Genomic DNA, 27,500 nt, shown 5'->3' on the forward strand with positions numbered 1-27,500 from the left:
CGTCTCTCTTTCCTCAGATCTCTCCGGCTGACGGGAGGATCCTCCACTTTGGTCAGGTGAAGAACTCCGAGGTGGAGCAGGTGAAGGGGGTCACCTACAGTCTGGAGAGCTTCCTGGGTCCTCAGAAGAGGCAGAGCAACGGTGAAATAAACTTGATATCAAAATACATAACCTACCCTAAACACAGTTAAATAAAGGGTGCTTAGTGACCTGTTCAAGTAGTTAGACTTGGTCCTGATCTGAGACCAGTTGGTCTTGAGATGGGACTTGTTTTAAATGTGGGAGTTGTTGGTCTTGTCAGGTCTGGAGGACTTGTTGGGTCCACATCCTGTTAAAGGTTCCTGTCTCTCTTTAGACCCCTCCTCCTCCTTCAGAGACCTCCTCCTGTCCTCCCCTGATAACGACCTGTTCCACGTCGTGGTCTACCTGGCTCCAGGTGACTATCACTGTTTCCATTCACCTACAGACTGGAAGGTGGAGCTACGACGTCACTTTCCAGGTGAGACAATGTTCCCCTCACTCTCTCTCTCTGTCTGTCTGTCTGTCTCTCTGTCTGTCTCTCTCTCTGTCTCTGTCTCTGTCTCTCACCTGTCTCACCCGTCTCTCTCTCCCCCCTCGTTAGGCTCGTTACTCTCCGTTAACCCTGGTGTGGCTCGTTTGGTTAAAGAGCTCTTTTGCCTTAACGAGCGAGTTGCTCTCACCGGCCAATGGCAGCACGGCTTCTTCTCGTTAACGGCGGTCGGAGCCACAAACGTCGGCTCCATCAGAGTTTACTTCGACCAGGTGAGCAACACTTTAGTTTTTACTATTTATACTTTGAATCTTTTCTATTACTTTTGTTTTTTTATTTTTTTATTGTATATTTAAAGTTCAGTTTAGGAAGTTAATCAGATTATTTAAAGTTTTTTAATCTAAACTAACTTTGTTAATACTAGTATTTATATATTTATTGTCATATATATGTATATTCATATTTCTGGAAATATTAACAGTATTCATATTTTAACTTAAGTAAATATTGTATAATGAACACATGAATGGATGTATTCATTTTATTGTAGTTGGTTGTGTATTTATGTCGTAATCAGTCTGTTAATTAGATTAATTTATTCGTCCTCAGGAGCTTCAGACCAACGCTCCTCGCTACAGTAAAGGCTCCTTCCACGACCGAAGCTACGTGGACGACGGTGTGTTGAAGGTGGCGGGTGAAGGTGGCGTGGTCTCTATGGAGGAAGAGGGCGTGGTCTTACAGGAGGGCGTGGTCTTACAGAAGGGCGCGGCCGTGGGGGAGTTCAACCTCGGCTCCACCATCGTTCTGCTGTTTGAGGCTCCGAAAGACTTTAGGTTCAACCTGCAGCCGGGACAGCGAATCAGAGTGGGGGAGGGGCTCGGCAGCCTCTGATTGGCCGAGCTGCGTACTCAGGAGGGGGAGGAGCCTGATGATAAGGAAGTGCTTGTCGTCTGATGAAAGACGGACATCAAGAGTTTATGGCATTGTGGGAATTTTTTCTCGGTAACAAAAAAACCTGTAAAGGACATAAAGAGGACTCCGACTCCCAGCATGCCTTGCGCCTCATCGGGGGGTTGAATGCCAAAGCTCTGTCTTTTTTTTTCTTTCTGTTGTCTCTCTGTCGCTCTTCCAGGAACTGAACCAACAAACAAATATTCCTTTAAAGTCACCAAAAACTAAGAAATATGAAAACTTAAACATTCACATCACATTTAACAAAATAATAATGACGTCAAACATTTGTTAAAGTGAAATAAGAAGTTCCTCCGTCCACTGACACAGTTTGAATGTCTGAAGCTTTATTTTTTTATTTTTAACCAATCGGAGCCTTCACAGCTATTAGCATCAGCTAGCTCACCAAGAGGATGCCTGTGATTGGACGAAAATAAACAATTAAATAATGAATTAATTCTGATGACCCATACTGAATGCTAACTGTTATCATTAGTTAAGCTTCTATACTTTTTGTAACATATGTAATTATGAATAAATAATTCTTCTCAGCAGCTTTGTCTTTATTCCACTTAGAATATAATGTATATTATATATTAGTATAAGTACTTATGTACACACTTTTATTGTACAATGATATACATATTTTATAGAAGTTCCTCTCTGTTTTTCCGTTGTCTTTTTGTTTCTAAATTAATTATGAACCTCAGTAACACGTTACATGTTTATTTAAATAAACACCACTCGGAAGAACCAACTTCAGGGGACAATTAAAGTGAGCACACTCATTGGTCAGTCTTAGCCCCGCCCCTGGCAGCAGAACAAGCAGCACAGCCAATAGGACGGTGGCGGGCAGCAGTTTCCGTAGCGTTGGAATCGCGGCTCAGCCAGACCTCCGTGTGACCAGCCGTCGTCTGCGACCTCCTTCCCCAGCCACAGCTTCCCGTCCCGGGCTGTGTCCCCAGCCGCCGTCCCCTCCCTACGGCCGGAGCTCCAGGAGGAGGTGCAGGTCTGCTGGGCCTTCACTCCCAGGAAGGAGGCCAAGTCCAGGTCCAGACCAGCTGCTCCTCCTCTGGGCCGAGGAGTGTTCTGTCGACACTGAGGACACGGGATCCACACCTGGAGGTGAAGGGAAGGGGGGGGTTACATGTTACATCCCAAAGGATCATGGGAGTTCTAGTGACAGGAAGTGAACATGATAACCTTTTTAAATACAAACTATTTTTACTTTAAACAGTTCATTTTATTAAAAATTTCGGTCTTCAAAGTGTCTGAAGTTTTAATTTACACTTTGAATTAAAACTTCAACTCCTTTCATCACTCACTCGTCAACTGACACTTCAACTCCTTTCATCACTCACTCGTCAACTGACACTTCAACTGCTTTCATCACTCACTCGTCAACTGACACTTCAACTCCTTTCATCACTCACTCGTTAACTGACACTTCAACTCCTTTCATCACTCACTCGTTAACTGACACTTCAACTGCTTTCATCACTCACTCGTCAACTGACACTTCAACTGCTTTCATCACTCACTCGTCAACTGACACTTCAACTCCTTTCATCACTCACTCGTCAACTGACACTTCAACTGCTTTCATCACTCACTCGTCAACTGACACTTCAACTCCTTTCATCACTCACTCGTCAACTGACACTTCAACTCCTTTCATCACTCACTCGTTAACTGACACTTCAACTCCTTTCATCACTCACTCGTTAACTGACACTTCAACTGCTTTCATCACTCACTCGTCAACTGACACTTCAACTGCTTTCATCACTCACTCGTCAACTGACACTTCAACTGCTTTCATCACTCACTCGTCAACTGACACTTCAACTCCTTTCATCACTCACTCGTTAACTGACACTTCAACTCCTTTCATCACTCACTCGTTAACTGACACTTCAACTCCTTTCATCACTCACTCGTTAACTGACACTTCAACTCCTTTCATCACTCACTCGTTAACTGACACTTCAACTCCTTTCATCACTCACTCGTTAACTGACACTTCAACTGCTTTCATCACTCACTCGTCAACTGACACTTCAACTGCTTTCATCACTCACTCGTCAACTGACACTTCAACTCCTTTCATCACTCACTCGTCAACTGACACTTCAACTCCTTTCATCACTCACTCGTCAACTGACACTTCAACTGCTTTCATCACTCACTCGTTAACTGACACTTCAACTGCTTTCTTCATTTTATACCTGGGCCTTCTGTGCTGTCCTACTGAGCTACAGTTATTTGTTTCTAGGGGTGTAACAATACACGTGTATCAGTGGTGGACCGTCAGGGCCTGCAAGGCCTTCTCTGCTGGCCTAAACAGAATCACAAAGTCACGCTGGCCCACTGACCAATCACGGCGCACGTTAATGCAGACGTACTTAGGAGGCTACCTGGGTAGCTCTGGCACGTCAAAGAATACGCCCAACATGTCAAACTAAAGATCTGATTGGCTGAAGACTATGACAATCAACAATATCGTCCCCATTCACTTAAACTGCAAAGGCTCTCTAGAGCAGTGATTCTTAACCATGGCTCGCGATTGGGCCGCGAGCGCCACCTAGAGGGCCGCAAAAAACTTTCAGTTTTGCAACTGTGGGCCGCGAGGGCCGCGGGACCGCATAGGTTATCAATTGAAGACACCAGAGATATTACTGTTATCCATGAGACGCTCAGTTACAATATAGCTTCCCACCACCTGGTGGCGGTAATGCGTCAGCCAGTTGTTTAACAAGCTCCAATAAGCAGAAGAAGACACTTAGCTAGCCGCTAGCTTGTAGCGAAAGTTATGGATAAGTTTTTAAAAAGAAAAAATGAAGACGACAGTGGTGCCATACCCCCCCAAAAGTCTAAATGTGTGCGCAAGTACAATCCTGACTTTCTTAAGTCCGGCTTTGTGAACGGAGGCAACGAGACAGAGCCGAGGGCTCAGTGTGGAATGTGGGCTAATGCTACCAAACGAAGCACTGAAGCCTTCGAAAATAAAGCGACACCTAGCGACGAAACATCCAACGCTCGTGGGAAAGCCTGTTGGGCTTCTTGTTGTGTATGCAGGTTTACATACACATGATAAATAAATGTCTTTGTGATCGTCACATTGTATCATCTCATTTATTTGACAAGGGTTTTGCCTGTTCAACTCCGCGAGGACGCCGGCGTCCTCGATCCCCTCCCCTTCCGTTCCTACGGCTTGCTTGCGCAATCTACGTCACAAAACATGGCCGTGTTTGGTATCCCAGCATGCCCAAAATCCTCATATTTGCAAAGAAATCATCGATTTTCTTTCATTTCTTATGGATTTTTCACAAAAGGAGCCCAAACACACACTGTCCAAAGTCGCCATAACCGCTGCAAGTCGGATCTTGCAGCATTTCGACGGAAAAAGACACATTACAGACCCGACAATGTGCTAGCGGATGTTACCATGGAGCTAGTGGCTTCAGGAAACACTAGTACTTATAGTACAAACCTTATCTTTCTCTTCTGTAAGGCGTCAACCAACGTATAACCTTGCGTAACTGAGCTGCCCGCATGCTCGATCGTGCGCTTGGTCGCAGCCATTACGCACAGCAAGTCCGCTACCCACACACCCACGTCTTCGACTATATATATAGTTTTTGCAATTTGCAAAGGCTAAAAATAAAAGGAAAATACCATAATATCAAAATATAAAGGGAGAAACACCTTTCGTGTGTCAGAATATCATTTGGTCACCATGTGTCCATTTGGGTCTCCAAATATCCTTTGAGAGCTCCGCCTGGATCTCTTCATGGAAGAAACACTGTAGAATGGTCATACTTTGTCCAATCTTCTTCAAATTTGAGGCAGTTGTTCACTGATAGTGTAGTTACAGCCCTATACTGTCACTTACCTGTACAGATACAGCCACAGGCAGTTATTTATACTGAAAGATACTTTTTTATTTTATGCGGACAAAAATCTTCAATGTTTACTGACTCCAAAGGCCCACTGCTCTGTTTCTGTATGACCTACAGGTTTTCTGACACTTGTGATGCATATAGTCAGAGTGGTTCAGAAGCTACAGCCATTTTAATTTGGGTATGTCATTTTAGGCGGTTTTGCTCCAAAATAGGGGTGGAGTTGAACAGGTAACAATATAGTTATTGAATACAAATCAAACCAAGAGTGAGATCAATTAGTTAAACTAATAGTGTTAATATTTGAATGGGCCCCGGGACACTTTGTACTTGAAAAGTTGGGCCCCGAGGTCAAAAAGGTTAAGAACCCCTGCTCTAGAGGATATCGGGCCTCTCTCCTTACATAGAGACATAGGGGCTGAATCTGATTGGATAAAAGCTCTACTTAAAGCAAGCTGTGCTGGAAGCAGAGCAACAGAGGAAGACAGGAGCTGTGCAATGAGAAAATAAGATAATGGGAAAAATAATTATAATACATGTAGTGTATTTGTGAAAAATTATTAAATAATAAAACATCTATAACTTTGTGATTGTGTTTAGGCCAGCAGAGAAGGCCTTGAAGGCCCTGACGGCCCACCACTGATTGAACGTCAGCTGACACCTGAACTGTCTACAGATCTCAGGTGAGTGTGGATGATGTCACCGATGATGTCACCTGTTCGTTGATGACAGTGTCGAGCCTCTTCAGACACGCCTGACAAAAGGCGTGGCCACAGTGCAGTCGCCGTGGCAACCGCGTGGCCAGGTCGTAGCTGCCGAAGCACACGATGCACACGAGGTCCTGCCTCCTCAGTGACATCATCGTCTCCATGGCAACGGAGCAAGGAGGAGGCGGGGGGGGGAGGGGCTGACAGGTCACTTCCTCTTCCTCCTCTTCCTCCTCCTCTTCTTCTTCTTTTCTGTCGTCAGACATTTTGTTCTAATAGATGAGAAGAAAAGTTTCATTTCATTATTCAATAGAAGAATATTTATTTTAGATATTATTTTTAAGATAATATAATATATTTTAATAAAATGTAGTTTGATACAATATAATTTAATATAATATAACAGAACATAACATAATATAATTTAATACAATACAATATAATTTATACGTTGAGTAGCTCTATTTTAACTGCCTAGATTACCTTGGTAACTCATGATGCTTGTGTTAGCATTAGCTGTCGCTACGTTACAAACAAAATAATGAAAGTTAAATGTTAATGTATTTCCCCCAGGAGACATGAGACAGTATTAGTTTAGATATTATAAAATATCATCTGATTAAAGTACGTTAACATTTTACTTTTATTGTTTTGCTTGTATTGTAGCATTAGCATTAGCTAACGTTGGCTAACGCTAAGGTTAGCTTTGTGTTTGTTTGCTAGGTGATATTTGTCAGCTGGAATTAGTTGGTCTATTGTATGAAATCATTGTTTTGGTTTCAGTCAAAGTTTGAGGTTAAGAGCATCCATCCAACAATCGATCACAAAGAGCTAATGCTAACGTTAGCTAGCGTTAGCCTGCTGTCTTATTTCTGATCATCATTTAGTTTACTGATGTCGGACTAATGTAGGCTAATCATGTCTCCTCTGACAAAAACGAGGTGTTAGCCGTGTTTCTATTCACGTATTTTATTTTGAAGTGATTAAAATCACCTGACAACTGATTGAAAACAAGATTGTTGATTATATAACAACGCTAGCTCGTTAGCTAGCTACTTACCAACTCAACTTAGCTAATGTCAAATAGACGTTAGCTACACCTTCAACATCGTGGATTTGACATTAAATACAGTTGCTTTAACCCGTTTGTGTATTTATCTATTCATTAATTTTAATTTATATTTAATTTATTTTAATTTAATAATTATTTATTTGTATCTCATTTTCATTAAATATTAATTCTTAGAGACTTAGAGAAACAAAATAAAAGATTTAAAATGTTTAATGGAAACATAATTAATGAAGTAACTTTCATAGCTGAGCTATTAAAGTAATGTGATTACTTTTCGGTTACTTCAATCTGTCCAATCAGATGATTAGACTACAGACAGATATTAGGTGGTGACACCTGCTGCGCTGTGATTGGACAATATATATTTAAAGGTAAACAGGAACTTACTTGTTATTTCTTCCTTTTCCTTCACATTATTGTTGTTTACTCTTTTTGTCCTGTCGTCTGTTGTTTCATTTCTTCTTCTCTCCGTCTTTTATTCCTGTTTCCTCTTCTTTCCTTTATTTTCTTTATTTTCTTTTCGGCCGTCACTCTTTCATTTCCTCCTGTTTTTCTTCTCTTTTGTCGTTGACAGTTTTTCTTTCTTCTTCTTCTTTGTTTCTTCTCACCTCTTCCTTTCCTCTTATATTCTCTTCTTTTCTTTCATCTTTCTTCTTCTTCTCTCTTCTTTTCTTCTTCTCTGTTTGTTTGTGGTCGTCCTTTCTGCCTCAGAGAGAGAGAGAGAGACAGAGAGACATAGAGACAGAGACAAAGAGAGACAGAGAGAGAGAGAGACCATCAATAATTCAGCCTCGCTCGGTCGACACTGAATGTCACTTATTATTTATATATTGTGAGTAAAGATAACTTTTATTTGTGTTATTACATAAAACATGTCATTAATAATGTGTCATTCTTATCTTTACAATACTAAATATCCATTTAAAAGAAACAAAAACAACACAACAATTTACTAAACACACATTTAGATCCACAAAAACAAACAATACAACAAATATGAAATATTTCCTGTAAAATCTAGAAATTAAATAGATAAAATAATCTAAACTATAACCAATACAATCGGTTTTAACACCAACATATAAACATGAATAAATAAAACATGAAATATAAATCCATAACTTATCAATATTATTATCAAACATTTAATACATTGTTTTATATTCAACACAATCACATTAAAATATCATTGAGAGTTTAAATGATCAATAATCTGACCTGTAACCTGATCAGCCAATAGAAAGTGGAGCTGCTCTCAGGTTTCTATTGGCCGCTGGTGTCAGCCTATCAGGTTACAGCTCAGTATGAGGACTGAAGTCGCCTAGCAACAGAGAGAGAAACTACTTCAACAGAAAATTAATAAAGTTCATTAAGAGAATTAATAAAGTTTAATGGGGGGTAATTACGTTTCTTGTGAGATACAATAACGTTTGTTTTTATTATTAATATTAATAAAATGGTTTTCACTTTGATTTGGCCAGAAACCTGAAATCATTTCCAGGTTTTTTTCATTGTGTCGGACCTTAAAACCTGCTGAGTCATGTTTTAAGTGTCGGTGTTTTTCTATCAGCTGAATTCATTTTATGCAAATGAGTGTTTCCTCGGATGGTAACAGGATGGCCCGCCCTACTCTGCCTCTGATTGGCTGAACCATGATCACCGTCATCAATCAGAGGAACACCGGCATGCTTTTACAATAAAACAGTCATTTAAATGTTTGTCATTTTGTTTATTCTCATTTAAATATAAATATTCAGATAAAACATAAATAATACGTGAAACACTGAACATTCATCGTCTTTATTTCATGGACACGTTGTACAGTAAATCAACATTTAATATTTATGATTTGATTCTTCATTTATACTTTAAACACTCCGTCATACTAAAACGTTCAAAATCATCGTTGTGAAAAAATATAAATACTGTGAAAATCTAAATCATGAATAAAATATAAAATACAAAAACATCACAAGTTGTCCGTAAGAATACGTTTGTTTGATCATTAGATTCATATTTATTATGACACTAAACGTTATGATTCATAAACCTTATATACAGAAACACTTCATCTTACAATCTGTTGATTATTCATCCAATTCATTTTACAACAAATCAATAATTAATATTTACTCTTAACGTCATAGCAACAGCGGAGAAACACACCCGGCTTCTAATTCATTAATATTCATAAATAATGTTTATGTTCATCCAATGAATAATAATAATAATAATGATGATGACATTAAGAACATTAAAAAGGTTATTCCATCTTTTTTTAAATTGTTCTCATTTTGATTTATCTTGAAAAAAAAATATGAAGTTTAGTGATGCCACATTCATCATTATTATTAATATTATAACTGAGTATTCAATGTAAACCCATCTTTCAGCTGTTTCATGGGCTTCTTCTGAGCGCCTGCATGTTTGTTTGAATGTTAATGAAGCTCTTTAAACTTTATTTTCTAAGTCAAACAGGAAGTTTAAACATTTTGTAGTTTTTTTTAGTTTGGAGGAAACACCTTCCTTTATTTCTCTTCGGGTGCTTTTCATTATGTTAATTTTTGATTCCTCGTCATCGAGGATCCGCCAACCAATTAAATGCACCACGAGGAGACGAGGACACGAGGAGAGGAGGAGGCTCCTGGAGGAGCTCAGGGCGAGGAAGCACAGGTGTATCCTTCACTGAAGTCAGGTATAAATGCTCCACATGTGGCACGCGGTTTGAAACAAGTCTAAAGGAAACAAGGATTTCTGATCTGCAGCTTTGTCTCCTTCGTACTCGCCTCCCTTCCTTCCTCTTCCCTCACATCCTTGCCGGGAGGAGGTAGGACGCGAGGAGACACGTTAGGATAATGAAAAGCACCGTTTCTTCTTTTGTGAATGAAGCCAATCACAATCCTCCTCCTGCTGTGACATCACTTCCTCCTCCTGCTGCTGCTGTGACATCACTTCCTCCTCCTGCAGCGGTAGCAGCAGACGGGGCACCTCCCCCCCTCCTCCTCCTCCTCCTCGCCTGCATCCTTCACCACGTAGGGCGGGGGGGAGGAGCTGTACGGGTCGGTGCTGCTCAGAGCCCCCGGATTGGCTATCACCGTGCTGAGGTCATCAGAGAGGCGGAGCTTAGCCCGGGGGATGGTCACCTGACCGTAGGGGTTGTCAGGGGAGACGTTGATGTTTGATGACATGGCGATGCGTCACGGGAGGGGGCGGGGCTAAAGAGGATCAATCAACCAATCAGGAGGTCGTCCGATCAGGAAGGGCGAGAGAACTCTAAGAGGAGAGAGAATGATTCCCTATGATACTTACATTACAGTCATTGAGCAGACGCTTTTATCCAAAGCGACTTACAATTCAGATTCTATCACATTCACACACGTAGGCTCAGCTACGGGAGCAGTTTTGGGGTTAAGTGTCACATCAACATGCGACTAGCAGAGCCGGAGATCAAACCGCCGATGCTGTGATTGAAGGACGGCTCTGCGCTCCACTTAGCCACAGTCACCACACAGTGTAATATACATTATGATAATAAGAATAGTTCATTTCACTTCATTTTACTTTGCTTTACTTCATTTTAATTAATTTCAACTTTACTTTATTACACTTTATTCGATTTATGTACTTTACTTTTTTCAACTTTATTTCACTTTAATTTGATTTACTTTACCTTTATTTAACTTCATTTTTACTTGAATGTACTTACATTAGATTTACTTTATTTCACTATATTGTATTTAATTATATAACTGAACAAACTTTCTGTGTTTCTGAGAACTTTCTTCTTCTTCGTACTTTAAAGTTGATCTCTGAGTTATTTTTCCTTCTGCTGCATTTTAATCAACTCAGTGAGACTTTTATTGTGAAAATCTTGTTGCTAACCTTAAAGTAGCTAACATGCTAACAAGCTACAGGACTGTTTGTGAACCGACGTGACGACACAAACAGACAGACAGACCCGGTAAAACACCCGGTATTTATATCACTTTGTATCAGTTTACATGACGTCAACATGAAGTCAAAGTGTCACCATCAACAGTCTGCTGGCTGATCTCTGATCAGTTTACCTGTACATGTAATAATACCACTAGATTACTGAGGTACTGAAGAAAACTTGTGAGGTTTACTTCACCTGACTCACCTGTTCACAATCCGCAGCTTCTTCTTCTTCAATCTGTCTTTAAAGGAAACACAAACTTCTTCTTCGGCTGTTTTTATCCCGTTCTCTTCTTCTTCTTCTTCTACTTCTTTTATCCCGTTTTTTTCTTCTTCTTCCTTTTGTATCCTGTTTCTTCTTCTTCTTCTTCTCTTCTACTGAGGTTATGAAATACAGAAACAAACAGAAGATAAATCGGATTCTCTCTCTCTCTCCTCTTTACTGTAAGTGAAGCTCACTCGACCGCCTCGCCCTAAACCCGTTCTACCTGTTGACCCGCCCTCTCTCTCCCTTCCTCTCTCTCTCTCTCTCTCTCTCTCTCTCTCTCTCTCTCTCTCTCCCTCTCTGTTATTCTCTATGGAGCTCCACTTCTCTCTCTTTGTATTGTGTAACTTTGTTATTATTATTTTGATCTAATTGTTTTGTTCTGTTACTTTATTTCAGGTTGTTTTATTATTGTATTGTGTTCATTGTCTCTCTCAGGAGTTGTTGTGTTTGAAGAGTTTGGTGAGAAGTGTGTCATGAACCGGTTAGACAGAAACTCTGGTTCCATTCTTCTGGCATCAAGACCCGCCCACTCTCTGCTCCTATTGGCTGGATAGAAGCTGTCAAAACTTTTCGTCAGGCGATTAGATGAACCATCTGTCAATCAAACTCTAAATAAAGCCCGTCATGAGAAGAGCGAAAGAATATTTTCGTTGGTTTGTTGATGATTTGAAGCCTCAAGTTCAGCATTTTGTTCGAGACGTCGTATACGTCTCTGGTAGAGACCTGTCAATCACCGTGTAGCCCCGCCCTAAAGCATCCCCTGCTTTATGGTCTGTTTGACTCTAAATGGACCATAATGTACTAAATGAACATCATGCTGTATTGAAGAAGACTTGAAACTAGAGATTGAGACCATAAACTCATGTTTACAATGTTTACTGAGGTAATAAATCAAGAGAGAAGTAGAGTCATTTTCTCATAGACTTCTATACAACCAGAGGAGTCGCCCCCTGGTGGACACTAGAGAGAATGCAGCTTTAACACATGAAGCTTTGGCTTCACTAGAACCGGAGGTAGAAACCTACGTCGGGTCATGTGGGGAAATTATCATTTTGATGCTAAAACATAACTACTTCGACAATGTATGATATAAAAAAACTAAATAAATAAATAATGCACTTACCCTTTAATATTATTTAATGGTCTCTAAATGTTAAATATGTTGTTGTTGTTTAATAAAATAGTATAATGAAATACATAAGAAACACTAATGGGTAATAATGCACTTTAATGGTCTTTTAATATTTAATGTTAAATATGTTGTTGTTGTTTAATAAAATAAATTCCTCCTCCCTCTTTTTCCCATTTTCCGTTTCCGCCGGAAGCCCCTCCCTGTTAGCCACCTTTAGCTGTTAGCTGTATAACCGGGACGACCGGGAGGAATAACCGGGGAAAACAGCGGAGAAAAACACGAAGAAGAGGAGGGAATGAGCCCGGAGGAGGACGGACGAGGACCGCGGTGACCCGGACAGAGAGTCCGCCTCACGGGGAGTTTACTGCGGCTGAAAGCGTAGAAGAAGAAGAAGAAGAAGAAGAAGGAGAATAAGAAAAACACCGAAGCTCCTTCCCGACTCTTCCCACCGCTCCTCCTCCGACTTTCTCTTTATTTACCGGAGGAACGAGCTCGCAAACACGGACAGAAGTGTGTCCGTTTGTTTACTTGTTTTTAATAAAAGTTAAACAGCCGTTAGTCTGTTTTAGCTTCAGTGTTCCTCACAGTTCCGATGGAAACTTCAGAGCTGCCGCCGATCCTTGTTAGCATGCTAGCTTCATTTCCCATTCGTTTCTATGAGAAGCTAGCGGCTAGTGTTAGCCTAGCTTCACTTTTACACCAGAGCTGATGGAATTTTTATAGATTTGGAGACGTTGACGGGATTTAAACCTGTTTGAAAATAACGATTTTAAAGCTTTTGGTGTCATTTCGGGTTAAAGAAGGTTTGAGAGCAGTAGGGGAGGAAGTTTAGATACGTTTATAAAGTTTCTGGATTAAAGATGAAGGTTGTTTTGATAGTGACAGGAGTTTGGAGACTTTCATGGTGACAGACTTTCTCCTTTTAATGTAGAAACAAACAAACATGCAGGGTATTTGAAGGTTTCAAATAATATAAGAAGTGATTTTGTGTAAGAATGAAGTTTATTTTTATACTTCATTATTTTATTTTGGATTTAAAGGGTTTAAGAAATCAGTTTAAAAGTTTTTGAGATTTTTGGGGAGAAAAATTTGTGAAATATGTTTTAAAGAGGATGTTCAAGAAGTATTCTGAGCCTTTACTGTGGTAAAAGTACACTAAATATGAACCTGTATTACAAGTAAATAAAATGCATAATGTTTCTTTAATGAAACTAAAGTATTATCAGCTACATCTACAGATATATTAATCATATCTACTTGTCTGTCTTTTACTCGAATAAATAATAATAATCTTTATTATTACTTCTCTCCACAGACGACCATGCAATCATTCCCTGCTCGCCCTCGCCGTTAGAGTGAGTGAGAGAGATTGTGTGTGTGTGTGTGTGAGAGAGAGAGAGATCCAGGATGGGGTTCGGTCGGGATCTGAGGAATTCCCACGAGGGATTATTGAAGCTGCAAGACTGGGAGTTAAAGGTACACGTCTCGAAACATGGTTTGGTTTTTATTGGCTGTGAAGAGGAGAGAAGTGGACCACATGGACTCTTTAAGACCAGATCAAATCTAAGTTTGGTTTGCTACTGAGAGAGAAATCTGTATCTGTAAATCACTTCCTTTGTTCTTTGAGAGAAAAACCAGAAACCAGAAGGGAAAGTTTACCAAACCTGCTCAGGTACTCTGTTCACTACCTGCTCAGGTACTCTGTTCACTACCTGTTCAGGTACTCTGTTCACTACCTGTTCAGGTACTCTGTTCACTACCTGTTCAGGTACTCTGTTCTCTACCTGCTCAGGTACTCTGTTCTCTACCTGCTCAGGTACTCTGTTCACTACCTGCTCAGGTACTCTGTTCACTACCTGTTCAGGTACTCTGTTCACTACCTGCTCAGGTACTCTGTTCTCTACCTGCTCAGGTACTCTGTTCACTACCTGTTCAGGTACTCTGTTCTCTACCTGCTCAGGTACTCTGTTCTCTACCTGCTCAGGTACTCTGTTCTCTACCTGCTCAGGTACTCTGTTCACTACCTGTTCAGGTACTCTGTTCACTACCTGTTCAGGTACTCTGTTCACTACCTGCTCAGGTACTCTGTTCTCTACCTGCTCAGGTACTCTGTTCACTACCTGTTCAGGTACTCTGTTCTCTACCTGCTCAGGTACTCTGTTCACTACCTGTTCAGGTACTCTGTTCTCTACCTGCTCAGGTACTCTGTTCTCTACCTGCTCAGGTACTCTGTTCACTACCTGTTCAGGTACTCTGTTCACTACCTGTTCAGGTACTCTGTTCACTACCTGCTCAGGTACTCTGTTCTCTACCTGCTCAGGTACTCTGTTCACTACCTGTTCAGGTACTCTGTTCTCTACCTGTTCAGGTACTCTGTTCATTACCTGTTCAGGTACTCTGTTCACTACCTGCTCAGGTACTCTGTTCACTACCTGTTCAGGTACTCTGTTCACTACCTGTTCAGGTACTCTGTTCACTACCTGCTCAGGTACTCTGGTCACTACCTGTTCAGGTACTCTGTTCACTACCTGTTCAGGTACTCTGTTCACTACCTGTTCAGGTACTCTGTTCACTACCTGCTCAGGTACTCTGTTCACTACCTGTTCAGGTACTCTGTTCACTACCTGTTCAGGTACTCTGTTCTCTACCTGCTCAGGTACTCTGTTCACTACCTGTTCAGGTACTCTGTTCACTACCTGCTCAGGTACTCTGTTCACTACCTGTTCAGGTACTCTGTTCACTACCTGCTCAGGTACTCTGTTCACTACCTGCTCAGGTACTCTGTTCACTACCTGTTCAGGTACTCTGTTCACTACCTGCTCAGGTACTCTGTTCTCTACCTGCTCAGGTACTCTGTTCTCTACCTGCTCAGGTACTCTGTTCTCTACCTGCTCTGTGATGACAATGACCTTAGTTACATGTACCAGTAAGGGTCTGTAAGGGTGGCTGCAGTATGTACTAAAGTACAAGGACAAAGTATTTAAACATGTACTTGTATGTCACCCTCTAGCTACTGGAGACGGTGAAGCGGTTCATGACTCTACGAGTGAAGAGCGATAAAGAATACGCCGCTCTGCTGCTCAGCATGACTCAGCAAACAGAAAAACAGGAAGCTGCTGATTATGTCAGCACTGTGAGCAAGGTGAGAGGACTCACCTGTCCACAAGTCTCTCTCTGTCTCTGTCTCTCTCTGTCTCTGTCTCTCTCTCTCTCTCTGAGTCCTGGTCTCAGTCTCTCTCTCTCTCTCTCTCTCTCTCTCTCAGTCCTGGTCTCAGTCTCTCTCTCTCTCTCTCTCTCAGTCCTGGTCTCAGGTGATCCGTCAGACGGAGGCCTTGGGTCGGGTCATGAGGTGTCACGCTGATGACCTGAACTCTGGTCCTCTGCACCGTTTGGCCACTTTGATCAGAGACAAGCAGCAGGTGAAGAAGAGCTACCAGAGTCTTCATCAGCAGCTGGAGAGCCACAACCACAAGGTGAGTGTTGTGAGTGTGTGTGGCGAATGAAGTTGAAGTGCGAGTGTTGATGGTGAATGTAGTTGAAGTGTTAAAGAACTGACGGTGGAGACCCCGTCATTGATGATGTTTTGTTGTTGCTAGGTAACCAGGACTGACCTGGACAAGCTGAAGGCGACGTATCGTCAGCTGAGCCGCGATGCTAACAACGCTAAAGATAAATACAGAGAGGCGCTGATGAAAGGTTCCTCCTCTTTACTCTTTCAGTAAATCAAGTTTATCAAAGTGGAAGTTCAGATGTTCGCTGGAATTTTCTCGGGACTTTTAAAATATTTGTGATTTGTTTCTTATGAGTGCTGGAAAATACTTGTTTGTTCTAAAAATTGTCAAGCTTGTTGATTTCTTTGTTTCTGAATATATTTAACACTCTGGACCCCAAAACCTGCCGACAGTATTGAAAAGCATGTTTTCTTTAAAAAATCGCCAAAACTACAGCGTTTATTACAGCAGCATATATTCATGAAGTCATGATTGATAGAGAGAAACATGTGACAGGAGACAAAAACACGCCCCAAAACTGCTTTGGTGTTCAGAGAGTTAATTGTTATTTAAAGTATTGTAATCACTGACTTCCTCTCTCGTCCAATCACAGGCCGGGAAGCGGAGCGAGCTCGGGAGCGCTACGACAAAGCGACGATGAAGCTCCACAACCTCCACAACCAGTACGTGTTGGCGGTCTGCGGCGCTCGAACGCAGCAGGACGAACACCGACGACACGCCGCTCCAGCTCTGCTGGACGCTCTGCAGAGGATGCAGGAGGACATGACGCTCGCTCTGTGAGTCACATGACCTCCTGATGACGCTGACGCAGGAAATGAGCAGCCCATAATAATAATAATAACAACTTTATTTACCGTATTTTCCGCACTATAAGGCGCACTTAAAAGCCTTTAATTTTCTCAAAAAACGACAGTGCGCCTTGTAATCCGGTGCGCTTTATAGTGCGGAAAATACGGTATCTTTAAAAACAGTTTACAAGTAAGCAAAATCAACAACTAAAATAAATTAATAATAATAACATTTTAGTTTACAAAGTGCTTTGACAGACAAAGCAGCAAAAGCAAGACAATAATATCAACACCAGAAAGCTCAGTGAGGCAGTGATACAAATAAAATAAAAATATTTAGTCAAATATAAACATAGAATAAAAGGAGAAGCGATGACATTACAGAGAGCCAGTCTGTAAGAAGTGATTTAAAGGAGACGAGTGGTGTGATACTTGTGTATCTGTGTGTATTTACTGCAGTAAAAGTATCCTGGAGGAGTACTGTGAGATCAGCAGCCTGCTGACGGAGGAGATCGTCAAAGTTCATCAGGAGATCTCGGCGGCCGTCGAGCAGATCGACCCCCTGGCCGAGTACCAACACTTCATCGACGCCTACCGGTGAGACCGCAATACACATCAGTGGTTACCTTGGTGACGGCATGGGTTGCCGTGGTAACAGTGTCTGCCCCCCCACCCTCAGGTCTCCGGAGACTCAGGAGGCGAGCGTGGAGTTCGATGCGTCTCTATTGGACGAGACGGACAACTTGCCGGCCAATGAGATCCTCTGGAACACGCTGACTGCCGACAACCTGCAAGCCATGTGAGCTCCTTCAAAATAAAAGACTCTTGTACGTCGTAGTGTCACTTTCTATGTTTTTTGTCGTAAATGTTCATAATGTTTTGTGTTTCCGTTGTTTCTCTCCAGGTTGTCGTCGGCATCGGAGGAGTTATCGTTGACTCAGCAGAATCTGAGGACGAAGGAGGCGATGGCCGACGATCTGGATACAAAAATACAGACGAGTCAGCAGAACACAGAGAGGAAGAGCGAGTGAGTCAGAAGATGAAGAATCGGATGAATTGATGAGAATAATCTGTCTCTCTCTCTCTGTCTCTGTTTGTGTTTCTGTCTCTCTCTCTGTCTGTCTCTCTGTTTCTCTCTGTCTCTGTCTCTCTCTCTCTGTTTCTGTCTCTCCCTCTCTCTCTCGCTCTCTCTGACTGTCTGTGTCTCTCGTCCTCAGCTGTGTCCTACTGCTCAGTCAGAAACTCTCTGTCCTCGAGCTTCATCACGCCGTCCAATCGCTGCGCGGCTCCGAGGCCCGCCTCGCCTCCCAGAAGGCCTTGCTGGACGACAAGATGGCCGCCGCCGCCTCCCCGCCCCCGCCGCCGCCTCCCCCCGCGCTGCCGTACGAGGACGACGCCCGCTCCGTCGGATCCACTGTAAATATTTAGTTGTTGATTATGTCTGATCTGCACACCAGCAGGAAAAATTGCCCTTTCAAAATAAAGCCATTGTTCCTTGACAGACTCTAAACCTTTAACATCACCTGGTGGTATTGATCTGTACTGACCCCCTCACAGTTTACCGTTAACCATCAGAGTGTAAATAAAGTTTTACTGACTCAGTAGAACATGTGTTTCTAGTCTCTGATCTCTGATCATGTTTCATTGTAAACAACCAATCAGAGGAGAGCTAGTAACGTTAGCAGCACCGCTAACGGCTAACCAACAGGAGGAGAGCTAGTAACGTTAGCAGCACCGCTAACGGCTAACCAACAGGAGGAGAGCTAGTAACGTTAGCAGCACCGCTAACGGCTAACCAACAGGAGGAGAGCTAGTAACGTTAGCAGCACTGCTAACGGCTAACCAACAGGAGGAGAGCTAGTAACGTTAGCAGCACCGCTAACGGCTAACCAACAGGAGGAGAGCTAGTAACGTTAGCAGCACTGCTAACGGCTAACCAACAGGAGGAGAGCTAGTAACGTTAGCAGCACCGCTAACGGCTAACCAACAGGAGGAGAGCTAGTAACGTTAGCAGCACCGCTAACGGCTAACCAACGGAGGTTCACTTCAGTTACATGATGATGCCTTCAGGCTCTGCTCAGTGAACATGAGTACTGGCTGAAGGTACATTATAACGTTATCATGATGTGTTCACATGTCATCTGTAAAATGTAGTTTTGGTGATAAACTTGAATAAATCCAGTAGTTTGAAGGAGATGTTTCCATGTGAATATAAAACCGATATTAGAGATGAATTATGGATCTGGATCTGTTAATATGGATCATCAATGATCAATAATTAGTATCAGCAGCAATAGAACGTGATCATGGATCTAAAAGTTCGATTTTCTCCCTTCTTTCTTTTGTTCCGTTGCTCCACTAACATTAAAACTGTAAACGTTTATTTTCTCTGAGAGACGTCATTTGTGTGTTTTCAGGACAAAACTAAGGAGAGGAGTTCTCGGTTCGACACTCTGCGTCACTCTCTGGCCGGGATGATCCGGTCTCCTAAAGCCATGCTGGGCTCCTCCACCTCGGTGAGACTCATCTCCTGTGAAGACTCATGTCGGCTGCTTTACTACAGCGGAATGAACCCAAAATAAACTACTTCTGCTGTGATTTAACTGCAGCAAACAGATAAAAAGATGCTTAAATAACTACATAATGATGATTTGTAAAATGTCTGAATTCATGTTTTGTTAGTTCTTTCTACAAGACGACAAGCAAACAACTTTTAAAATGCATATTTTCTGAATGGAGTTTGGATCAGTGGATCAGCCTATCAGTGCTATGCTAAGCTAACATTGTAGCAGCTCCATCAACACTCAACATAACGTCATCTAGGCGTAAATACGGCAGCGTTATTGTTTGTACCGTATGGTTCAGACACATGCATATGTAAATAGTTTATCTTAATAGGAGATATCAAAGAGATCTGGGAACACTTGAACTCGATGGAAAACATCACGAGGTCAAAGAGAGACGTGACCCTCGTCGACCATCATTCATCCGACGCTGTCGCATGTTTTTGTCAATAAAGATCGTTTGAATTCAAACTGACACACTTTGTTCCTCCCTGCAGCAGTTCTTCGACGTGATCCCGACGTCGGGCCGCCCCCTGGCGGAGCAGGAGTGGTACCACGGCGCCATCCCCCGCACCGAGGCTCAGGAGCTACTACGGCAACAGGGAGACTTCCTGGTGAGGGAGAGTCACGGTAAACCGGGCGAGTACGTCCTGTCGGTGTTTTCTGACGAGCAGCGGAGACACTTCATCATCCAGTACGCCGACGTATGTACACACACACACATTACTACATAAATATGAATACAATGAAAGAATACACTGTAAAAGATGACACGTTAACCGTCTCTCTCTCTCTCTGGTAGAGTCAGTACCGTTTCGAGGGGACGGGTTTCTCCACCATTCCTCAGCTCATCGAGCATCATTTCTCCACCAAACAGGTCATCACCAAGAAGTCTGCAGTCGTGCTGCTCAACCCCGTCATCAAGGCAACCGCTTCTTTCTACATATTCACACACACACACAGCTACTCTGAGCAAAGACGTGTCGTCTAATACTAAAGATGATGAGTATTAGACGATACAAACTATTCATCTCCAGCAGGAATCAGTCATAATACTACTACCCAGTCTTCAGGTTTAATACTAGAAACTGTTGTATAATGAACTAAAACAGAATCAGTGTATGTGAGCTGTGGAAGGGAAATGTAATTATTTCCATTATTTTTAGGTTTCTTGACAAAACATCTGTAATTATATAAAGTAAGAACTGATCATCTGACATACTAAATACACACATGACTATCTAACACACATATAGACGTTCCTGCTTCATGAGTTAGTTCTTCTGTCTGCAGGATAAGAAATGGATCCTGAACCACGAGGACGTGGTGCTGGGGGAGCTGCTGGGAAAGGTGACCTCACTTCCTGTTTCCTGTTATCAAACCACTTCACTACAGTTCTGTAATGGTTTTTCTGTTATTTCAGTTTGTAACATTTTGCCCTCACTGTGTCTCTCTCTCTATGTCCCATCATGCCTTGCGGTCTGCTGGTTGCCAGGGTAACTTCGGCGAGGTGTTCATCGGGACGCTACAGCGCGACAAAACACCGGTGGCTGTTAAAACGTGTAAAGAAGACTTACCTCCAGAGCTGAAGATCAGGTTCCTGTCTGAGGCCAGGTCAGCATCGCTCAATACATCCATCAATACATCCATCAATACATCCATCAATACATCAATCAATACATCAATCAATACATCAATCAATACATCCATCAATACATCCATCAATACATCCATCAATACATCCATCAATACATCCATCAATACATCCATCAATACATCCATCAATACATCCATCAATACATCAATCAATACATCCATCAATACATCCATCAATACATCCATCAATACATCAATCAATACATCCATCAATACATCCATCAATACATCCATCAATACATCCATCAATACATCCATCAATACATCCATCAATACATCCATCAGTAAATCCATCAGTACATCCATCAGTACATCCATCAATACATCCATCAGTACATCCATCAGTACATCCATCCATCAATACAAGCTCATTAAAGCACGATGGGAAATAAAATCTAAACTTGTGTGATTGGCCGGTGTCCAACGCTGCCTCCGTGTGATTGGCCGGTGTCCAACGCTGCCTCCGTGTGATTGGCCGGTGTCCAACGCTGCCTCCGTGTGATTGGCCGGTGTCTAACGCTGCCTCCGTGTGATTGGCTGCAGGATCCTGAAGCAGTACGACCACCCGAACATCGTGAAGCTGATTGGTGTGTGTACGCAGCGACAGCCGATCTACATCGTCATGGAGCTGGTTCCTGGTGGGTGGAGCTTATTCAGTGCTGTTGTTGTTTCCTCTATTGTTGTTGTTGTTTTTTATTGGTCAGTTTCTAACAGCTGACCCTCACTCAGGTGGAGACTTCCTGTCCTTTCTGAGGAAGAAGAAGAAGGACGAGCTAAAGACGAAGCAGCTCGTTCGCTTCTCTGTCGATGCTGCTGCCGGTATGGCGTACCTGGAGAGTAAGAACTGTATCCACAGGTACGTCTTTAACACCTGTTCCTCTGTAACAGACAGTCAGTGAACACAACGGCTCTCAGATCAGCTGTAACACACTTCAGTCTTTTTGTTCCATGATGACAAAAGAATGTCTCTAATCTGATTCTGTTAGTCCACATCCATGGTTTAAACTAATACGATAACCTGTCTCTCTGTCCACCTGTCTGTCAGGGACCTGGCAGCGAGGAACTGTCTGGTGGGAGAGGGCAGTGTGTTGAAGATCAGTGACTTTGGGATGAGTCGTCAGGAGGATGATGGTATTTATTCTTCATCTGGACTCAAACAGATTCCCATCAAATGGACGGCGCCAGAGGCCCTGAACTACGGTAACACCTGTCTCACACCTGTCTCACGGCTGACTAACATAAAACATAATGTTGACATTCAAATTATTCAAACAGCTGCGGAAAACAAACACGGTGAAATCCAAACGTTTTGGGATTTGTTGTGGTTAAATTGGCTGTGTAATTTATGCGCACAAATGATTCCTGTTCGACACAACTGCTCTGTGATTGGTTGCTGATGTGTCCTGCTCTGTGATTGGCTGTTGCAGGTCGTTACAGCTCTGACAGTGACGTGTGGAGTTATGGGATCCTGCTGTGGGAGACTTTCAGTCTGGGGGTGTGTCCTTATCCTGGGATGACCAATCAGCAGGCCCGAGAGCAGGTGGAGAAAGGTAGACACAGAGAGTGAAGAAGAAGAAGAGCCGTAAACGACTCCTCTGGTTGTATAGAAGTCTATGAGAAAATGACTCTACTTCTCTCTTGATTTATTACCTCAGTAAACATTGTAAACATGAGTTTATGGTCTCAATCTCTAGTTTCAAGTCTTCTTCAATACAGCATGATGTTCATTTAGTACATTATGGTCCATTTAGAGTCAAACAGACCATAAAGCAGGGGATGCTTTAGGGCGGGGCTACACGGTGATTGACAGGTCTCTACCAGAGACGTATACGGCGTCTCTACGTCACTCCTCCTCAGTCCAGATATGGTCACTTCCTGTTCACTGGTTGCACAAAAAAACAAGATGGCGACGGCGAACTCGAGGCTTCAAAACCAACGAGTGACGTCACGACAACTCCGTCCACTTCTTATAAACAGTTGGTGGTGTAAACCTCTTGAGATGAACTCGTTTTCAACTATTTATTATAAAATGAAGAAATAAAACCGGTTCCTTTAGAACCCTGAACATCCGCTTCTAACGATCAATCAAATCGATTAAATCAATCGATTTGTAAATTGTTAGAAAAATAATTACCAGTTAAGTCCGTTATCAATTATATACGTATACACTTATATATTTCTGTGGCGTCGTCTTCTTTTCTAATGACATCACATGTCTCTCTCCTCCCGGTTGCTAGGTTACAGGATGTCCTGTCCTCAGAGTTGCCCTGATGACGTGTACAAAGTGATGCAGCGCTGCTGGCAGTACAACCCTGAGGAGAGACCCAAGTTCTCTGATCTGCAGCACGACCTCGCCGCCATCAAGAAGAAGTGATGACATCATCACACGACCTCGCCGCCATTAAGAAGAAGTGATGACATCATCACACGACCTCGCCGCCATCAAGAAGAAGTGATGACATCATCACACGACCTCGCCGCCATCAAGAAGGAGTGACGACATCATCACACGACCTCGCAGCCATCAAGGAGTGATGACACAACCTCAATGCCATAAAGTAGTGATGACATCATAACATAACCTCAATGCCATAAAGAAGTGATGACATCATCACACGACCTCGCTGCCATCAAGAACAGGTGATGACATCAGAGACAGTAGAGTGTCGTCAAGAAAAGTTATTTTTTGTATGGAGGTGGGCGTGGTCATTAAGTGGGCGTAACTATTAAGTGGGCGCGTCTTTTGGTAAAAACAGAAACGGTTGAGCTGTTTGAGTAACGACACAAACATTTAAAAACACAAATTAAACATTTAGCTGCTGATGTTTGAACTCGTTAAACTACAGAGAAAATACTACTAACGTTAGCATGGGTGTAGCTAGCTATGTTAGCATCTGTAAATGCATTAAAAATTCTCAGTTGACCGAAAACTTTAAAAAACCTGTTGGTCAAACAGGAAGTCACATGCAGAAGTTAAGCCTGTTGAAATGTAGCTAACAGCTTAGCATGTACTGTAGCAAGGGTTGTTAGCATGTTCTGATTACGTTTTTATTCTGTGTGCATCCAGTTATTAACATTGTAGTGTCGGGTTGTAAGACAAAAAAAACATTGGCTACTTTACAAAAAAGTATAAACTACATTTGATTAGCACGCTAGCAATAATGCTAGCTAGGCTGTCACCCCCAGTCACATGGCCCTCAGGTGATCGTGTTCCCAGACGACTCGTCTCTTTCCTCAGACGTCTTCTTCTCTCTCGTATTCCTGAGCTCAACAACAAATCAAACGGCTTCAATAAAACAAATCAATACAAATCAGACAGGAAGTAAAATAACTTAAAAACTAAATGAAACTCTAAAAATGTTTGTTCATGAAACTAGATGTCGTGTTTCATTCGTCTGATGGAAACCAGATTAACGGTCTTTATTTGTGTGAATAAATCTATTAATCGTTTCTTATTTTGAAAAACCACTTGTTTCCTGTGAGTTTGAAAACGTTCTGCAGCTTGTGTGAAAATACAAAATACACTAAAATAAGTAACAATCCAAGTGCGTCAACAGGTGGCGGTCAGACTTTAAGCCACGCCCCCTTTCACTACAGCATGAACACTAAAAACGTTTCCACTGCTGAGGACCAATCAGCTGTGAACACTAAAGAGTTTGTTTCTGTTCTTATTTATTCTGTTTTTATGATTTTAACGTTTCTCAGATTCTCTGACGGCTCAACCGTCAAAAATACTAAAATAACAAACTGACTTGAATCTGAGGAAGAACTGACCTTTATTTTGGAAAAATAAAACAGCTGTCTATCATCATGCAGACCACGCCCACTCCGACCAATTTTTATTTATTTTTTTACAGGAAATGTTTTTGACCAATCAGTGATTTAAAGTATTTTGTTGACGGCTGAAAAAAAAAAATCTCTAAAATGTAAAAGAAACAAAAATGTTTTATTATTATTATTGTTTTTATTATTTCTAAACCAAAGTACTAAACATTTGTCTGATGAAATGCAGCTCCAAAACTAAATATATATAAAATTATAAAGAATCATTTGCACTTACTTTCCTGGTTGTCATGAAAACTGAAATAATGTTAAAAAAAAGAAAGTTTAATATAAATATTTATAAACTACAAATAAGACAAGTATTTGTGTGTAAATGAATCGTGAGTCCTGATTGGTCAGAATCACTTCCTGGACTGTGTGAGGGCGGAGCTTAAGTGTTGGTGATGTCAGAGCGCCGCCTACTGTTCATGTAAATAAGTTCAAATGTTTTTACGCTTTGTTTTACTTTACACTTTTCAAACACTAACCGTCTGTTTGTCTTTTATATTTGTTTCTTTATAAAAAAAAATATTATCGTAGCATTTATTATGAAAATAAAACAAATCATACGAACAGACCTGATGTGTGATGTCATTTCTAATGTTATTTCATTACTGTCTCAAATTTTTTTAAATTAAAAGATTCTTAAATTAATTAATTCATCACAAATTTCTGAGTTTGAGGTGAATTTTTTGGGGAGTTTTAATCTTAATTATGGTAATGTAATTAGAATATGAAATTGTAAAAAAAAATGTAATTTCTAAATCATTAGTTTAATATTTAATTCAGCATTTAAAAACAAAACTGTTTTTATTTGTCAAAACTCTTCATTGACAAGAAAAAATAGCAATTTTTTTAATCATTTGTATATATACCAGCTGACTTAGTATTTAACTTAAACATAAAACGTTACAGCCAAGTCAGTAGGCAAACATCCCATAATAGTTTGTACCTGACTCTATTGGATCAGATATAAACATGGTGGATTTTAATAAAAAACAGTGAAAACGTTTAATTGTTTTTAATTATTTATTTTCTTATTAAAACTGTAAACTTCCAAATAAGGTCGGCAGCGTGGCCGGTTTGGGGTGTGGCTTGTAGCCGATTCGCTCGTTTATAAGCTCCGCCCTCGATGCGGCTGTTGAGGAAGAAGCTGAGGCCCCGCCCCCGATGATGTCAACGCTGACAGAGGTCCCGCCCACACCACCTGACTCCGCCTCCTCTCGTTGACGCTTCCTGGCCTGTAAAAAGAGAAGGTAATTACTAATCAATACTGAAAGTCAAAGGTGATCAGGACGATGCTTCACGTTAAATAAAGTTTAAATGACGTCATAAAAACTTAAACATCAAAAATCATAAACATTAAACTCTGCTGCTGTGACGATCAATCCATCCTCTCGTCACAAGATATCGTCGTTATGGATCATGTGACTGATTAATAAAACATCAAAACTACGATCAATTATCAGTCATTGGTTATGAAGAGATCAATAATATTAAACAAAAGATCAATCAATAAGTGTGCAGAGAATATCAATCAATACTGTATATACTGATGGATAGACAGCATTGATTGATGACAGCATTGATTTGTATAGAAGTGATTTAAACCTCGAGCTCTTTCTTGACGCTCTCGAACTCTTCGGTGTCGTCGATCTTCAGCTCCAGACGAGTCGGTTTCCTCCTCAACATCTTCTGATTTAATGAGAGAAACCTTCACAAACAAGTGACAAATACTATTAATAGTTATTATAATAAATAATTGATTTACATAATCAACATTAGCTGCTGTATGCTCATTAGCATATAGCTGCTGCTAACAGGCTAGCTGTTATACTAACCGATCAATAATGTTGAGTCACACTTTGAACGCAGCACAGAGACGTGAAATTATTTCCCGTCGTTTTAAAAATCACACTTTTCCCGCAATTTCTCTAATGTCACATTACCTATAATAAGGTACATTACAGGTGCATTTGGAGACTTATTGATCCTGCAGGTGATTAATAAATCAGATATCTACTGTGTAATCTGAAGGAATTTAAATAACAGCAGTGGGAGCACTGTGAGGAGTAACGTTACTGGGAGACGTAACGTTACTCCTCACGGTATCGTTACTGGTGTCCCACTCAGTCTGAATGGTAAACAGAAGCTAAGCTAACCAGCTAACGTCTGTTCGAACATGTAAAACACATTAAATGTAACCGGAAACAGACAAACATTCCTCGCTCACAGTCACGCGACAGCTTCAACAGGTGTAACAAAAGTCTGTGAAGTTACCCGACAGGTGTGTTGTTGTCGATAAGTTCCCGGGTGTTTTCTTCTCTGCTCTCGTGTTTGTTTGCTGCAGATTTTGTCCACCGGAAGAACAACCTTTGACCCGGAAGCCGACGACTTGTTTACATCCGGGTCACGCTGCTCAGAGACGCCGCCGCTTCGATTCTCTTCACAGGTACGTTTTAAAATGAAGACGTTTGTACGTTTTTAGAAATGTGTTGTTTTTAAATAGCTGTCAATCAAATCATCGAGCTCTTTCTTGACGCGCATGTCGGCTTAGTGACGTCAGGTGTGACGCACTCTTTTTATCCTGCTTTTTGTGAGTGCTAATGCTAACGTTAGCTGAGTGAACCGCGTTGTGCGCTTTTCTCTTTAATATCTTCAGTTTCCACCAAACTCCGT

At 41.5% G+C, this 27,500-nt stretch overlaps 5 protein-coding genes across 9 annotated transcripts in view; 3 read left to right on the plus strand and 2 right to left on the minus strand.

The window, feature by feature from the left end:
* pisd (phosphatidylserine decarboxylase) overlaps nt 1–2,013 on the plus strand; it is an 11,038-nt gene extending 9,025 nt beyond the window's left edge. For both annotated transcript variants that reach the window (XM_076078262.1, XM_076078261.1), the window contains exons 6-9: nt 18–141; nt 356–499; nt 623–783; nt 1,121–2,013. In XM_076078262.1, the coding sequence (XP_075934377.1) occupies nt 18–141; nt 356–499; nt 623–783; nt 1,121–1,402 (711 nt within the window). In that variant the 3' untranslated portion in view covers nt 1,403–2,013. The remainder of the gene's footprint in view (nt 1–17; nt 142–355; nt 500–622; nt 784–1,120) is intronic.
* Nucleotides 2,014–2,260: 247 nt separating this feature from the next.
* Nucleotides 2,261–6,337, minus strand: rnf224 (ring finger protein 224). The gene is made up of 2 exons (XM_076078295.1): nt 6,080–6,337; nt 2,261–2,581 (listed from the first exon to the last, which is right to left on the minus strand). Exons 1-2 carry the CDS (start codon nt 6,335–6,337, stop codon nt 2,261–2,263), a joined length of 579 nt encoding a protein of 192 aa, XP_075934410.1.
* A 6,334-nt stretch (nt 6,338–12,671) lies between these two features.
* On the plus strand, nt 12,672–25,398 carry fer (fer (fps/fes related) tyrosine kinase). Of its 4 annotated transcripts, none has more exons than XM_076078224.1 (20): nt 12,672–12,993; nt 13,795–13,955; nt 15,490–15,621; nt 15,779–15,952; nt 16,076–16,175; nt 16,584–16,767; nt 17,239–17,376; nt 17,459–17,578; nt 17,684–17,806; nt 17,997–18,195; nt 19,197–19,295; nt 19,841–20,047; nt 20,146–20,268; nt 20,637–20,693; nt 20,839–20,957; nt 21,543–21,637; nt 21,729–21,855; nt 22,045–22,199; nt 22,427–22,549; nt 23,237–25,398. In XM_076078224.1, the coding sequence occupies exons 2-20, from the start codon at nt 13,887–13,889 to the stop codon at nt 23,371–23,373; spliced, it is 2,481 nt and encodes an 826-aa protein (XP_075934339.1). In that variant the 5' UTR covers nt 12,672–12,993; nt 13,795–13,886; the 3' UTR covers nt 23,374–25,398. The 4 variants fall into 4 exon arrangements, with proteins under 4 accessions (XP_075934339.1, XP_075934338.1, XP_075934340.1 ...); XM_076078223.1 differs by having other exon boundaries at nt 12,673–12,989; XM_076078225.1 differs by having other exon boundaries at nt 12,673–12,989; nt 19,844–20,047.
* A 433-nt stretch (nt 25,399–25,831) lies between these two features.
* The window catches only part of cdc26 (cell division cycle 26 homolog), a 2,168-nt gene continuing 499 nt past the window's right edge, over nt 25,832–27,500 (minus strand). The window contains exons 1-3 of the mRNA XM_076078239.1: nt 27,102–27,500; nt 26,433–26,535; nt 25,832–26,062 (exon numbers count right to left, since the gene is read on the minus strand). The exon at nt 27,102–27,500 is cut by the window's right edge and continues 499 nt beyond it. Coding sequence (XP_075934354.1) covers nt 25,862–26,062; nt 26,433–26,513 — 282 coding nt within the window. The 5' untranslated portion in view covers nt 26,514–26,535; nt 27,102–27,500 and the 3' untranslated portion in view covers nt 25,832–25,861. The remainder of the gene's footprint in view (nt 26,063–26,432; nt 26,536–27,101) is intronic.
* The window catches only part of prpf4 (pre-mRNA splicing tri-snRNP complex factor PRPF4), a 9,803-nt gene continuing 9,470 nt past the window's right edge, over nt 27,168–27,500 (plus strand). The window contains exon 1 of the mRNA XM_076078227.1: nt 27,168–27,273. The gene's annotated coding sequence lies outside the window, so the exon portion shown is untranslated. The remainder of the gene's footprint in view (nt 27,274–27,500) is intronic.

Source organism: Anarhichas minor, unplaced genomic scaffold (genome assembly GCF_050575085.1).
Source record: "Anarhichas minor isolate MPS153535 unplaced genomic scaffold, ASM5057508v1 ptg000064l, whole genome shotgun sequence".
Taxonomy (NCBI): domain Eukaryota; kingdom Metazoa; phylum Chordata; class Actinopteri; order Perciformes; family Anarhichadidae; genus Anarhichas; species Anarhichas minor.